This window comes from Topomyia yanbarensis, chromosome 2 (assembly GCF_030247195.1).
Source record: "Topomyia yanbarensis strain Yona2022 chromosome 2, ASM3024719v1, whole genome shotgun sequence".
Taxonomy (NCBI): domain Eukaryota; kingdom Metazoa; phylum Arthropoda; class Insecta; order Diptera; family Culicidae; genus Topomyia; species Topomyia yanbarensis.
In genome coordinates, this window is record NC_080671.1 from 308,085,873 (window position 1) to 308,099,334 (window position 13,462).

Consider the following 13,462-nt stretch of genomic DNA (forward strand, 5'->3'; position numbering starts at 1 on the left):
TGGCAGTGGAAAGAAGCTATTGAGAGGGCATGTTGATGTCTGCCTTATAGGAGACATTGGGGGTCGATAGGTCAATTGGGAGGAATTGGAGGCTGCAGCGGTGATCACAATACTATTGGGAACATGTGATGACATCATAACAGTTCCTCGATGGCGGAGCGGTTAACGCACCCAACTAGAGACTGGGATATCGCAAGTTCGATTTCTGCTTGAGGACATATCTTTTCTCGGTATTTCCAATAAAAAGGTGAATTTTCGCCGTTTCTTCATTCTTACCGTTCCGGTAATTCTTTCTCTGTCTGTTTTTTCAGTGGGGACACGTTCATAAAAATCCTTAAAAAAGGAAAAAAACAAAGACCCACGTCAAAACAAGGAATGTACAACTTTAGCTATTCCTTCGGCACTAACTGTGTATACTGTATAATGCAAAATCGAAAACGAGATCAAGTCATGCCCAAAAAACTTTTTTAATTATATCAAAACTAAGTAGAATCAAACATTTCTTTCGATGGAAAGGAGGATGAAACTTAAAAGATATTAGTAATCTCTTCGCAGCATTTGTTCATGAAACTTATTCTAATTACAGTAATGTTTCGATTATATCACGCCTATATATATATATATATATATATATATATATATATATATATATATATATATATATATATATATATATATATATATATATATATATATATATATATATATATATATATATATATATATATATATATATATATATATATATATATATATATATATATATATATATATATATATATATATATATATATATATATATATATATATATATACCACTTGTCAAATATGAGCTTTTTCCGATAACTCTAGTTTACTCACAAGAGTTTTCAAGTTTGTATGTGGAAATATATCAAAAATTGCCAGTAGAAACAATAAACTCAGTAAAAAATGACAGTATCATCTTGTGCATCCCAAAATCTGTAAATATATAGCTTGAGGTGTAAGGATCAACATTGCCGAAGACTGCCAATTGATCCTATTTGCAGTAAAAGATATTCTCATATAAAGTTATGTGTTGCCTCTCTTTCTCGGACATGCTTAGAATAGGAAATTTCAAAAAAAATCCGTTTGTCTTCAAAATTAAATAACTTTGTCGGGGAACCTCCAATCAATGTGCATTCTTCAACAAAGCTGTTTTTTAAAGGACGTACAACAAGTTCAAACCTACTAGAATTTGTCGATGATTCATTAAATGTCATGGATAAAGGAAATCATATAGAAGCTCTTTTCACTAACTTCAGTTAAGCTTTCGATAAATTTAACATTGATTTTCAAACTTGAAAAATTATGAATTGAGATGAGACTCCACATGTGGATTATTGATTTAAGAGATTGCAAGCAAATTGTTGAATTCTGTGAGATGAAATCTGATATAATTAAAGTAACATCTGGGGTTCCTCAAGATACACACTTAGGACCTCTTCTTTTCATTTTATATGCCAACGATATCCCTATTATTTAAAAAAAATCATAAATGCGTATGATATGAAGCTATTTTTAGAAATTAGAATTAATAATAATATTTATGTTTCTCATAATGAAATACAAACCTTTTATACATGGTGTTGTTAACGTTTACTGGAATTGAATGTAAAAAAATAATTCGTTACTTAACTTTTAGTGGAAAACAAATCAATCTCACAACTTTCAGGGACAGTCATGTCAATTATATTGCGTTGTAAAATGCGATAAAATAAGAAAACTAAAAAGAAAGAAAAGCGATAAAATAAGAGAACTAGGAGTTATCTTAGACAAAAAATTAAAATTTGTGGAACATTACAACACAATTGATCATAGCGCTAGCAATACGCTTATCCGTATTATTCAACATTATCACAAAAATTGACTTTTTCTCAATTGATTTCACCATAAGAGATCTTAGACAAAAAATTAAAATTTGTGGAACATTACAACACAATTGATCATAGCGCTAGCAATACGCTTATCCGTATTATTCAACATTATCACAAAAATTGACTTTTTCTCAATTGATTTCACCATAAGAGATTGAACGATGAAAACGTAACCTCTAAAATTACTATTTTTCATTTGTCCCTTCATACTTTGATCTAACTTAAACACTTTCTACACAGCGAACATTGTTTGGCGCATATTTTCGCTAAAAAATTTGTTATCTCGTATATTTGAAAAGGTCTGAACGATTATTTTTGAAAAATATTGCCCATCCTATGAATTTTAAGACTCTAGCGCGTGAGATTTTTGACAGCTAGTTTTCCTCACTCACTAATACTCATGCAGAATTTTGACAACAAAATATGTCGTGTCATTTTTTATCGATTAGCATTAAAAATTTCAATTAAGATTAGTAGATTAGTTAAAGATAAGTAATATCTATGGTTTGTTTTATCATTGAACAACGCAAAACGGATGAAATCGTCCTCTTGCGGAATCGGCTTGGAGCTTCAAACAGGCATTGCCACTCCACTTTCATCGCATTTAAAAATCACTTCCCGTTTCTAAAAATTTTTCGCCAGCAGGCAACAACTGAGTGAATTGTTCGGCAGTATTTCTGCAGACCAACTTCCTTGCCGGAACTATGGCCCTTAAAATCCTGCAGCCAGCAACCAAACAATCCTTCCGGCAATTTTCTGAGAAAATCTGCTTTCACTTTGTTGGTGATCAACATTTTCTGCTTTGCTGATATGTATCCCGGTATCGGACAAGCTTAAGCTGTATACAATCATTTCAGATGACAATGAAGCAGCAGGAGAGTCATCGTAACGCAAAAGATCGTCCCGAGAATAGTTGATTATATTTAAACACTCTTCAGCTTCCGGATCCGAATCCGCGGGTTGTAAATCGTCCGTAATCATATGTTGTTTCAATCCGTGTTTACCGAGGCTGAAAACGGTTCCGCAATAACATAATATCACATATTTTATTTAGCCTTTTGTTATAAAATTTTGAAAAATATCTACCTAATCTAGCAGCAGCAAATTGCAAACACAAAACAAAAAGAACTGTCAGATAGGGTACGAGTAAAAAGAACGCATATGTATATGTGTAGTGAGGGAAATGCACTGTGCAAATATTTTCAACGCAGGAGTCTTGTTAGGTGCAAAATGCGCAATATGCCATTCTTTATTTTTTACATTTCTTATAAAAGAAATATATAGAATTCGCTCAAACTTTCAAGATTTTTACCGAGGCCCGGAGGGCCGAGTCTTATATACCAATCGACTCAGCTCGACGAGTTGGGACAATGTCTCTCTGTGTGTGTGTGTGTCTGTGTGTGTGTGTCTCTGTGTGTGTCTGTGTGTGTGTGTATGTAAAGGACAAATTCTCATTCGTGTTTCTTAGCAATGGCTGAACCGATCTTATCCAAACCAATTTTAAATGAAAGAACTAAAAAACAGTATGAACGCTATTAATTTGTTTTTGATTCTGATGTTTAGTTTCCAAGATATGAATGTTTGCGTAAAAATGGCATTTTTTGCAGTTTTTTTTAAATTATCTGCCGAAACTGACAATATAGATCAACAATTTATATGTTTTTAGACAGCTTTAACGAATACCTTTCGAACAAGCTATAGATTGTTGAAATCGGACTATTATCAAAAGAGATATTTAACATTAAATGCGGACGAAAGATTTTTATCATTTCCCATAGCCAGAAATATGACCAAAACATGTAATCTATTATTAACGCCAAAACGGCTTATTTTAGGTCAATAGTATCTTCGGAGAATTTAATGGAGGCAATATGCCCTTTCTTTTGGTATTGTGCTTTTGCTGATTAATCCCCCTATAAGTGAGATATTTTCACAAATTTTTTTTATATCGAAATGACGCCTTCAACAAATTTGTAGCTCTTACTTTTGCGAATAACTTTACTGAAGACTTCCAATATCTATTTTGAATACTTTAAAAGTTATGGCTTGTTGTTTGTGGATTACTCTTTGTCGCCTATTTATTGTTCAATATAGTAATAATCTATTGAAATAAGCCAAACATTATTTCGATAAAACGAATTTTGTATTTCATTTTTCTATCTACAACCGCTAGAAATAATCACCGAACACTTCCAAGTTGTCAGGAAGGAACTTGATAACTTATCAGTGCAAAAATGTTCATTTGCGCGAATCTTCTGACTGCAATTTTTCTAACTTATGACCACCAGATCGATCTGAAACATATCGGAAAATGAAAAGCGAAATAAATAACTCCATGCAACAGCGTGGCCAAGAGAAGGTTTTGGGGTTTAACACCATACAACCACCCACCGCCCCCCCCCCCCACCCAAAAAAATGGATTGAAGTTGAAAATTTATTGAAGCAGACTGATTTAATTCAATATTACAATAACAATTATCTGATCCGTAGATTGATAACCTGTGGTTGTAAACATCATGAGGACTTTTGATAAATTGTCGGAATGGGGTTCTGATATGTAACTGATCTATTGGTCTTGATTTCACAGTTGTCTAATTGCATCAATATCAAATTCCTGCCTGAAAACATTCCAATAGAAAATTTCAGAGTTCTGTAATCAATCATAATCCTCAGATTTATTTTCAAATTGAGCTCGTTTCTTGTAGAGATGTACTGTAATAAGGGTTTTTATTTAATAGGAAGCGAAGTTAAAATTGATTTAATGTCTATGAAACATAGAACTGCTCACCAAAAAAAATGCATAACTTTCAACATTTGCTAAAAATGTTTTTGCATTTCTCATTCATTCTAAAATACGTCAATCTAATCCCGACCCGGAGGGCCGAGTGTCATATGCCAATCGACTGAGTTCGTCGAGATCGGAAAATGTCTGTGTGTATATGTGGAAAAAAATGTGACCTCTGTTTCTCAGAGATGTCTTGACCGATTTGCACAAAGTTAGTCTCAAATGAAAGGTACAACCTTCCCATCGGCTGCAATTGAATTCTTTATTGATTGGACTTCCGGTTCCGGAGTTACGAGTTGAAGAGTGCAATCACACAGCAAATTCCCATATAAACCGAAATGAAAAATTTTCAAAATCAAATTTGTATTTTTGATGCCAAATGACTTTAAAATGTATTGAAACATTTGAAAACATTGAGATGTTTGACAAAAATTGACTTTTTTGGACTTTGGTACATTTTTTCTCATATAGAAAGGTTATGCAATCACTCTAAAAATCGACAATCATACCGGCCCGGAGGGAGTATGCAGTGAGGGGTTGCTACTTTAAAATTAAAACTAGTTTAAAATTTCTTAACAAGTTGAAAAGTTTCGGCAAGACCTGGACCTCCCGGATCTTTCTCCATGATCCGCCGTTGATTTCAAGCGATGTTTCAATATCACATAGTATCTCAAGATCGTGGCTGTCGATCCATTGTATGTATGTGCAAATCGTACTGAACATGTAATATTCATTTGCACCATTCTATTGAACATAACCAGCCATGGAATCGTAGTCTGGACAAATGAGAAAAGCACAATTGCACCACTAGGTGGATTAAAACAGGTTTTTATTTTGGGAATGCGTCGAGTTGAGACGAAAACGTAATATGATGAATAACGAGGATAACACTTTCCGAATGTAGAGAGAAATTTATGAAAAATGGCGATTTCCATTCGACTCTAGCAGGTTCTGATCGATATTGATGAGCATTTGATTTTTGCTGTATGACCAATTATATGTGTAGGTCAAATTTCAAAAACAGTAATTTAAGGTCAAGATAGCATCATTTTGAAACCGCCCATTTCGGAGGTTTAGTTTCTTAGATAAGTTTTACAAACGTTAAACAGCGCATCATTTGATAAAATAATTTTGACGGTATATCGTCCAAGAAGTATTTATGGTGAATTTTCTCAGGTTAATATTCATGACTACAATAAAGTCTCAACAAATTCGCTAAAGACTCGAACTCTGTTACTATTTTCTGAAAAATTAATTCTGCATAATTTTAAAACTTCAAAAATTACGGTTTTGGAATTATGCCGTTTGGACAGTATGATCGATTTTCACCAAACCCTACCAAACGAATTTCTGGCTACGCCGCTGATTTCAAGTAAATAGAAACAAAGTCGTTCTACACTCGTTCACAAGAAACTTCTTCGAATGCTGAATATCTATTATAATACATTGAAACCCCGATTTTATCAGCCAAATATGAACATATGTTTGATGGGCTCTAGCAGACGAACAAGACTGAATTCGAGTAAATCCTCTCTTGAGGATGTTTTCCTTATCATGAAGATGGAAATATACAAAAATGAAAAGTTCATCATAATCAGAAATAGTTATCAGACTATATCAAGGGACGGGAAGAATATGTTAACAGCTTCAGTTTATTATAAAGAAAAAAAATTGCCCGATTTAGTCAATGTCCCCATTTTGTCAGCCTAAAATACACCATGAGATTGATAAAAATGGGTCTTTATTGTATGTTTTATTCACTGTGTTTCACATTAATAGGTACATTTCATTTTTGGGGATTTTTTTATTGCATCGAACTACAACAATTTTTAGGTAGTTTTCAAGGGGTTATTTTATAGACTTCTTCCAAAATTTGGCGAGCCTATTCCAATTCGTATACCAATTAATTGGTATACTTAAGGGGTTATATGTTGCAGATAGAGAAAATACTGAAATTTTTAGCTACACAATATTACGAAAGCTAGCTTTTTCCTACGCAATTTTTCCAAATAAGTTTGTGAAAATTATAAAGTATTTGAAATTTTTTAATAGTTTAATTTTTTATTTAACCGTGATTTTTTAATAAATAGTGACCATCGCTTCACAACGTAGTCTATTTTTCATGGCTTGCGGTGAGCACGATCTCTCGAATTGCTGAACTGAAAATTATGGAATAGAAATTAATTTTTAGTATTCTTTACAGATTTAACTCGCCGCGCAGATGGCTCTGAATTAGACCCGCTGGTGCCCTAAGACGATTTCGCTAGATTTTCAGAGCACTGTGCACCCAGTGCATAAACGCAAGTGACGGAAGGTTATCGAAAAGATTCGTGAAAACGAAAATTTCAGTAATGATGATGATTTTCCCAAACGGTTCGTTTTCTAGAGGTTTTTATTTGTTCTTTGGCATTAGGATTAGCGATAATAATTCAAATCAAGGATACTACTGGGAAGTCACCTTTAGAAAAAGTCGATGTCGAAGTAAAATTTGGAACTATGCCCGCATGCACTTCAGAGATAGCGTGATATCAGGAGCTGCGATTTCATTTCAACGTTTTTTTGTGAAAAGGGCGATACTTATAAATGTAAACATAAGGTTGTTTTCATACATGCGAATGAGGGCTTTTAATCCAACAAATTAACCTAAAAATTTTGATTTGCTTTCTTAAACTACAGCAAAAAATACAACAAGCGAAACTGTATTTTTGTTTGTTTATTTAAAGTTTTGCCCTCCACGCTCCATGCAAACAAACAGGGCGATATTTTTTTTGCAAGCAGTTTAGAAGCGAAACTGTTTTTTCGTATTTTTTAGGGTTATCAAGCAGATACCAGCTGTAAATAGTAACAATGATCGCTATTGAAAAAACACGGACGAAATCGGTGGTGGAGAACGGTAGTTAATGTACAAAAACGTAAGGGCGATACTTCAATGTTGATAGGTGGGACCGAAAAAGTAAACAATCGCCAAAGGGGCGATACTATCATTTTGTCAATTTCAATAGCAAAAACAAATTTTAATTTAATAATTTCAAATACTTTATGAAATTATGCAAATTCCCATATGGGAAAATTTTGGACGATGCCAAATTTTTTGTGCATAAGGGCACATACCTTACATAAAGTACGGTTTTTTTGTTTTAATGTTTCGGATTCTCCTCGTCAGTAACTAGCACCAACTGGGTGTCTAGTTAGACGATGTATCTAAGCTAGTACCCAAATTAGCACTAGTTAGACACTAAATTCCAAAAAGTCACACGTCTTGTGTGAACACTAAACAACTGGCTTATACCGAGTGATGTCTCGATAGTAAGCACAGAAGTTCTGTTTGCCGACGAAGAATATGAACCGAAACTGTCTTGTGGTTTGAAGACCCAAACGCCTGAAATTATGCAAATTCCCATATGGGAAAATTTTGGACGATGCCAAATTTTTTGTGCATAAGGGCACATACCTTACATAAAGTACGGTTTTTTTGTTTTAATGTTTCGGATTCTCCTCGTCAGTAACTAGCACCAACTGGGTGTCTAGTTAGACGATGTATCTAAGCTAGTACCCAAATTAGCACTAGTTAGACACTAAATTCCAAAAAGTCACACGTCTTGTGTGAACACTAAACAACTGGCTTATACCGAGTGATGTCTCGATAGTAAGCACAGAAGTTCTGTTTGCCGACGAAGAATATGAACCGAAACTGTCTTGTCAAACCACAAGACAGTTTCGGTTCATATTCTTCGTCGGCAAACAGAACTTCTGTGCTTACTATCGAGACATCACTCGGTATAAGCCAGTTGTTTAGTGTTCACACAAGACGTGTGACTTTTTGGAATTTAGTGTCTAACTAGTGCTAATTTGGGTACTAGCTTAGATACATCGTCTAACTAGACACCCAGTTGGTGCTAGTTACTGACGAGGAGAATCCGAAACATTAAAACAAAAAACCGTACTTTATGTAAGGTATGTGCCCTTATGCACAAAAAATTTGGCATCGTCCAAAATTTTCCCATATGGGAATTTGCATAATTTCAGGCGTTTGGGTCTTCAAACCACAAGACAGTTTCGGTTCATATTCTTCGTCGGCAAACAGAACTTCTGTGCTTACTATCGAGACATCACTCGGTATAAGCCAGTTGTTTAGTGTTCACACAAGACGTGTGACTTTTTGGAATTTAGTGTCTAACTAGTGCTAATTTGGGTACTAGCTTAGATACATCGTCTAACTAGACACCCAGTTGGTGCTAGTTACTGACGAGGAGAATCCGATACTTTATGAAGTTTTGGGTTTCGATCACTGAATCATGCAATCTAGGATGTATAAAACACAATAGTTCTTAAATACGAAATAAAACCAAGTCTGGAAATATTCACTGTTGATTTTCTTTGAATGGTATCACTGCTAGTATCGCCCTTTTCAAGAAAAAGTGTTGATTTCTTAGTTCTCAGTCGCGTTGGAAATTTGAGTAAAGTATAAACTTCAAATCGATTAAAAAAAAAATTCGATATTTTTGGCTCAGTACAATATATAACCCCTTTAGGAAAATTCAGTTACCCACCACAATTTAGATATTTTATTAACAGAGCATTAACAATAATTCGTTGGTAAGTCTATTTTATGGGCCATTTTTTCGCTTTCCCATTGATTTGGTTTGAGATTTCTAGCACTGATGTTGTCCTATGCTGATTTGAGCGATTCTCTGAGTCCTGCCACTATCCCATGCAGTATGTGTTATCAAAAACATCGCGAAGCATCATGTTCTAAATGTTCTCAAACGATATAATATCCGCAGAGAGTGATAAGAGTTATAAGAAATGTCTCATCACACTGTTAGGTGGATTAAAAGCGTTTTTTATTCCTACATGCATTTTTTTAATTTGTTATTATTTCATTGATCTATTTTTTTAAGTTGTCAATTGTATTTGTATTTCTGCAATTGTAAGATTCCGCCATTTTTATCTATTTGCTTACTTTTATTTTATCCATCTTTTTACGTTCACTATCACTTACTTTAATTTATAGTTTTTTCTCTGTTATTTAATTTTATTCGAAATTTTTCGAGAAAATTCTGCTTTCTTTATTTTTTTTCTTATTGTTTCATATTTTAATACCATGCTTTTTTATTTGTATCTTTTGTCATTCCATCTAATTTTTAGAATTTGTCTATTTACTACATTTATTCTTGTCATAGCCTTTTTCTATTTCCTTTTTTCATATTTTTTTGCATTCCCAAAAGCAATTTTACTTATTCAAATTCATTCCAATTTGTCTTATTGTTTAATTTTTTACCTTTCTCCTATTTTCTTTCTCATTTTCTAGTTTTTAGCTTTCCGTTTATTATAGTTTTATTTTATCCCATTGTTCATTTAATACAATTTTATTTATTTTTTATACCTTTTTCTTAAAATTTAATTCGTTATTGTTATTTCTACATGTTTTCCATTTAACGTATTTTGAAAGTACTTTTCTGTTGAACATTTTTCTATACGTTAGCATTGAATTATTTTATTTTCCTAAAAAAAACATTTGATTAATCTTTTCTTGACACTATGCGCACTTTTTCTTAATTTTACATTTAGTTCGTTGTTTGAATTTATTTCAAATTTTATTTCTAGTGCTTTTTCTGTTCTTTAAATAATATCCAATTTATTCATTTTTTTCGTGTTAATATCTTCATTTTTGTGTTCCTATAGTATACCATGTTGGCTTTTTTCTACTATTTTCTGTTTTCCATTTTGTCTGTTTGCTCCGTTTTTGTTCAATACTTCCAATTTTCTTTACTTTTCCGTCTTTTCATCATTTCAATTTTCCAGTTTTTCAAAATTTAAAAAATCCATTTTTTTATTTTTCTCTATGGTTATTTTATTCTTGTTTCTTAACGTTTTATTTATTTTTTCTATTGCTTAAAATATTTTTTGTTTTTAATGTTAAATAAATTTTATTATTCTTGATTTATCGAGTTTTTCAGTTTTATGCATTTTTTAAATTAATGCTTGTATTCTTTTTAGTAGTTTTTTTCATTTGCATTGATTCTAATTTTTTTTTCTTAATTTCCTATCGATTTTTCATTATTTTCACCATTTGTTCAATAATGGCCGGCCTTGTTAATCTTCGCAATATGTTTTTCTAGTTTCCTGTTTCCCTTTATCAATTTTTATAGGCTTTGTTTTTTCTTGTTTTGGTTTTTCTCGATTAAACATTTTTGACAATTGACATTTGTTTATGTGGTTGATTTTGTTGTTTTTAGCTCCTTTGTACATTCTTTTAATATTTAATATTTAGTTTTCCTATTGTTTTTTATCTTTTGCCGTTGATCGCCGTTTAGATATTTTTAATTTTTGTGATTACTACATTGTTAATCTTGTCATTTCCTTACTTTTATAAATACAATTACAAAAATGGCGCTTTTCAAAGTCACCAAAACTGTCGAAGAGGTATTAAAAACTCCCAAAGTATAAAAACTTTACGTTTTTTCCTTCATTGGCACTACAAACAACTAGAGCAAAAAAATGGTACATAAATATAAAGTTTTCGTGTACTATGCATAATATCAGTGAACTCCAATGGATTTCAAACATTGACTTTTTTATACTCAGGCAATACACAGTGGTGGGGGCCCGTACGTTGGACCCCGCGGGCCCGTATTTTCTCTCTGCGGCCCTGAACATTGTAGAACATTACGCAGCTTAATTTCACATGTCTAAAAGTTGAAACTTTGAACACCCTAACCAAAAGGACAACTCTAATTTAATTAATGCAAAAAACGACAATACAAGCACTAAGAAAGTTTGCCGACGACATCATATGTCTAAAACTATCCGTTTGGGTGCAAACAGTTTTATCTTCCAAAATACGGTTTTGGAACCATAGTACAGTAATTCAATAGGTGTTAACTAATTCTTACCCATAGAACTGCATTGTATGAGGTGAATTAGATTTAAATTGAAATGAACAATATTCTGACACAGAACTAAAATTAATTTCCCTTCAAAAAATACTGAATTTTGGTCGAAAGAATGAGCAGTACACAACCGAAAATTTTTATTTGCAGACCGTAAAGACAAAAACCCAATAATACATTTCGATTGTTTTCCAAACACAAAAAGTAAACTAATCGATTATCAATTCTTATTCCAGGGGGGATACGTACGCCAATTGCTGCTATGAGCACACTGCCTCGACATCATCAGCAGCCACCGCCGGTATTCCTGGGAGGCGCCGGTTCGGTAATAGGACACTCCCAGACCCTTAGGCGGCCGTCCAGTGATCAAGATGGAAACACACCGCGCAGCATTAGCAGGGGTGCAGCAAACACCCAGTTTTACTACGGATGACATCCAGCTTCCGGCCAGCAGTCAGCCCAGTTCAAGCAAACGCACCCTGGCCCACCGCAGCCACAGTCCATACTGAAGAACAAAGAACCGACCATCAGTGAAGCCGAAGATACCATCGTGATGTGTCCACCCAATCGAACGTACTGTTTCTAGAATTGCAACATTATCCTGCTGCGGAAGCAAACCGCACTGTTGAACTATCAAAGTGATAAAGATAGAGATCTAGTGTATTTGTAGTTTATTTTGACCGAGACACAAAAAAACGATAGTGTGTCATCGGGACATCCGAGTGAAAAGTGAAAACGACAAATAAATCAAAATGCACGTAAGCCAGCAGGACTCTGAATTCGAAGCAAAACTAGGAAACAGCGTTTAAAGGAGCTTAATTTCAGTGAGCGTTTATTAAATTGATGTAATCGAAACTTGTTTGAGCACGACAGAGTAAGAGAGCAGGACTAATCCGGGCCTTATGTTGGGCAAATGTTGATAGTGAAATTAAACTTGTTGTGCGACCTCGGCATTGCCGAAAAAGAATATGTCCGGTCCGATAAAGAGGTGATTCAAAAGATAACATTGATTCTGCGGCCAGGTTAGCAGCAAAAGCTACGGTGAGTTATTTTCTACAGACCCGAGCGAGTCGTATTTACCCGTTATGTACACACGCATTGGAAGGGTGTTTTATTGACGTTTTACTACTGTTATAGTTTAATAATTGGTAATCAGGGTACCACTTGACAGTCATTGATGAAACAGGATCTCTACACAAACTCATCGATGTTTGGAAGACCATCCTGAAGACATGTGAGCATTATTTATTACCCGCAAGCAAATTGGCACTTAGTGAATTCGTATGGATTTGAATATATTAGACATAAGAATGAAGCAATCTTTAGTGTACAGACCTAGGCAACCGATTTTTTTTGTAAAAAGTCAATCAATCGAAATCATTAGAGATAAAATTCAAGTTAGGAAAACGGGCAATGACGTTATTGAACGGATGTTTTATGAGAGAACATAGGTTAATTGTACATATGAAGCAATTTATTTATTTATTTTCTGTTTTAGTGATCATACAGGTCGTTTATATTTAGCACGGTATGAGTAACGTATTTTAATAAAAATGGTTTATTAGAACTGCTCTGTGTGTTATTCATTTTCTCCACTATTTACTAATTCCAGTTCCTAACGGCGGTCGCCTGTTCTTTGGTAAGTATATATATATAAATTTTTAGCAATAATTTGAATTGAGAATTGGCTTTCTAATGACAGAATTGGACCATTTTATTAACCGAGTACGCAACACATAATACAGCATCACTAAGTTTTTAACGAAGTGATGTCTTAGTTAGCTCCCAGAGAGACCCGATAACGACCCCGGTTGCGACGATTTTCACAAAGTTCTTTGCGAAAAAGTGCCTGAGTGTAATTTAATGGTCTGTTCATGAGGCGTGATTCG

General features: G+C 33.7%; 1 protein-coding gene across 2 annotated transcripts in view; it reads left to right on the forward strand.

Moving 5' to 3' along the window:
* The window catches only part of LOC131683510 (protein eva-1 homolog C), a 459,719-nt gene extending 446,579 nt beyond the window's left edge, over window positions 1–13,140 (forward strand). For both annotated transcript variants that reach the window (XM_058965544.1, XM_058965542.1), the window contains exon 11: window positions 11,810–13,140. In XM_058965544.1, the coding sequence (XP_058821527.1) occupies window positions 11,810–12,006 (197 nt within the window). In that variant the 3' untranslated portion in view covers window positions 12,007–13,140. The remainder of the gene's footprint in view (window positions 1–11,809) is intronic.
* The last annotated feature ends 322 nt before the right edge of the window (window positions 13,141–13,462 follow it).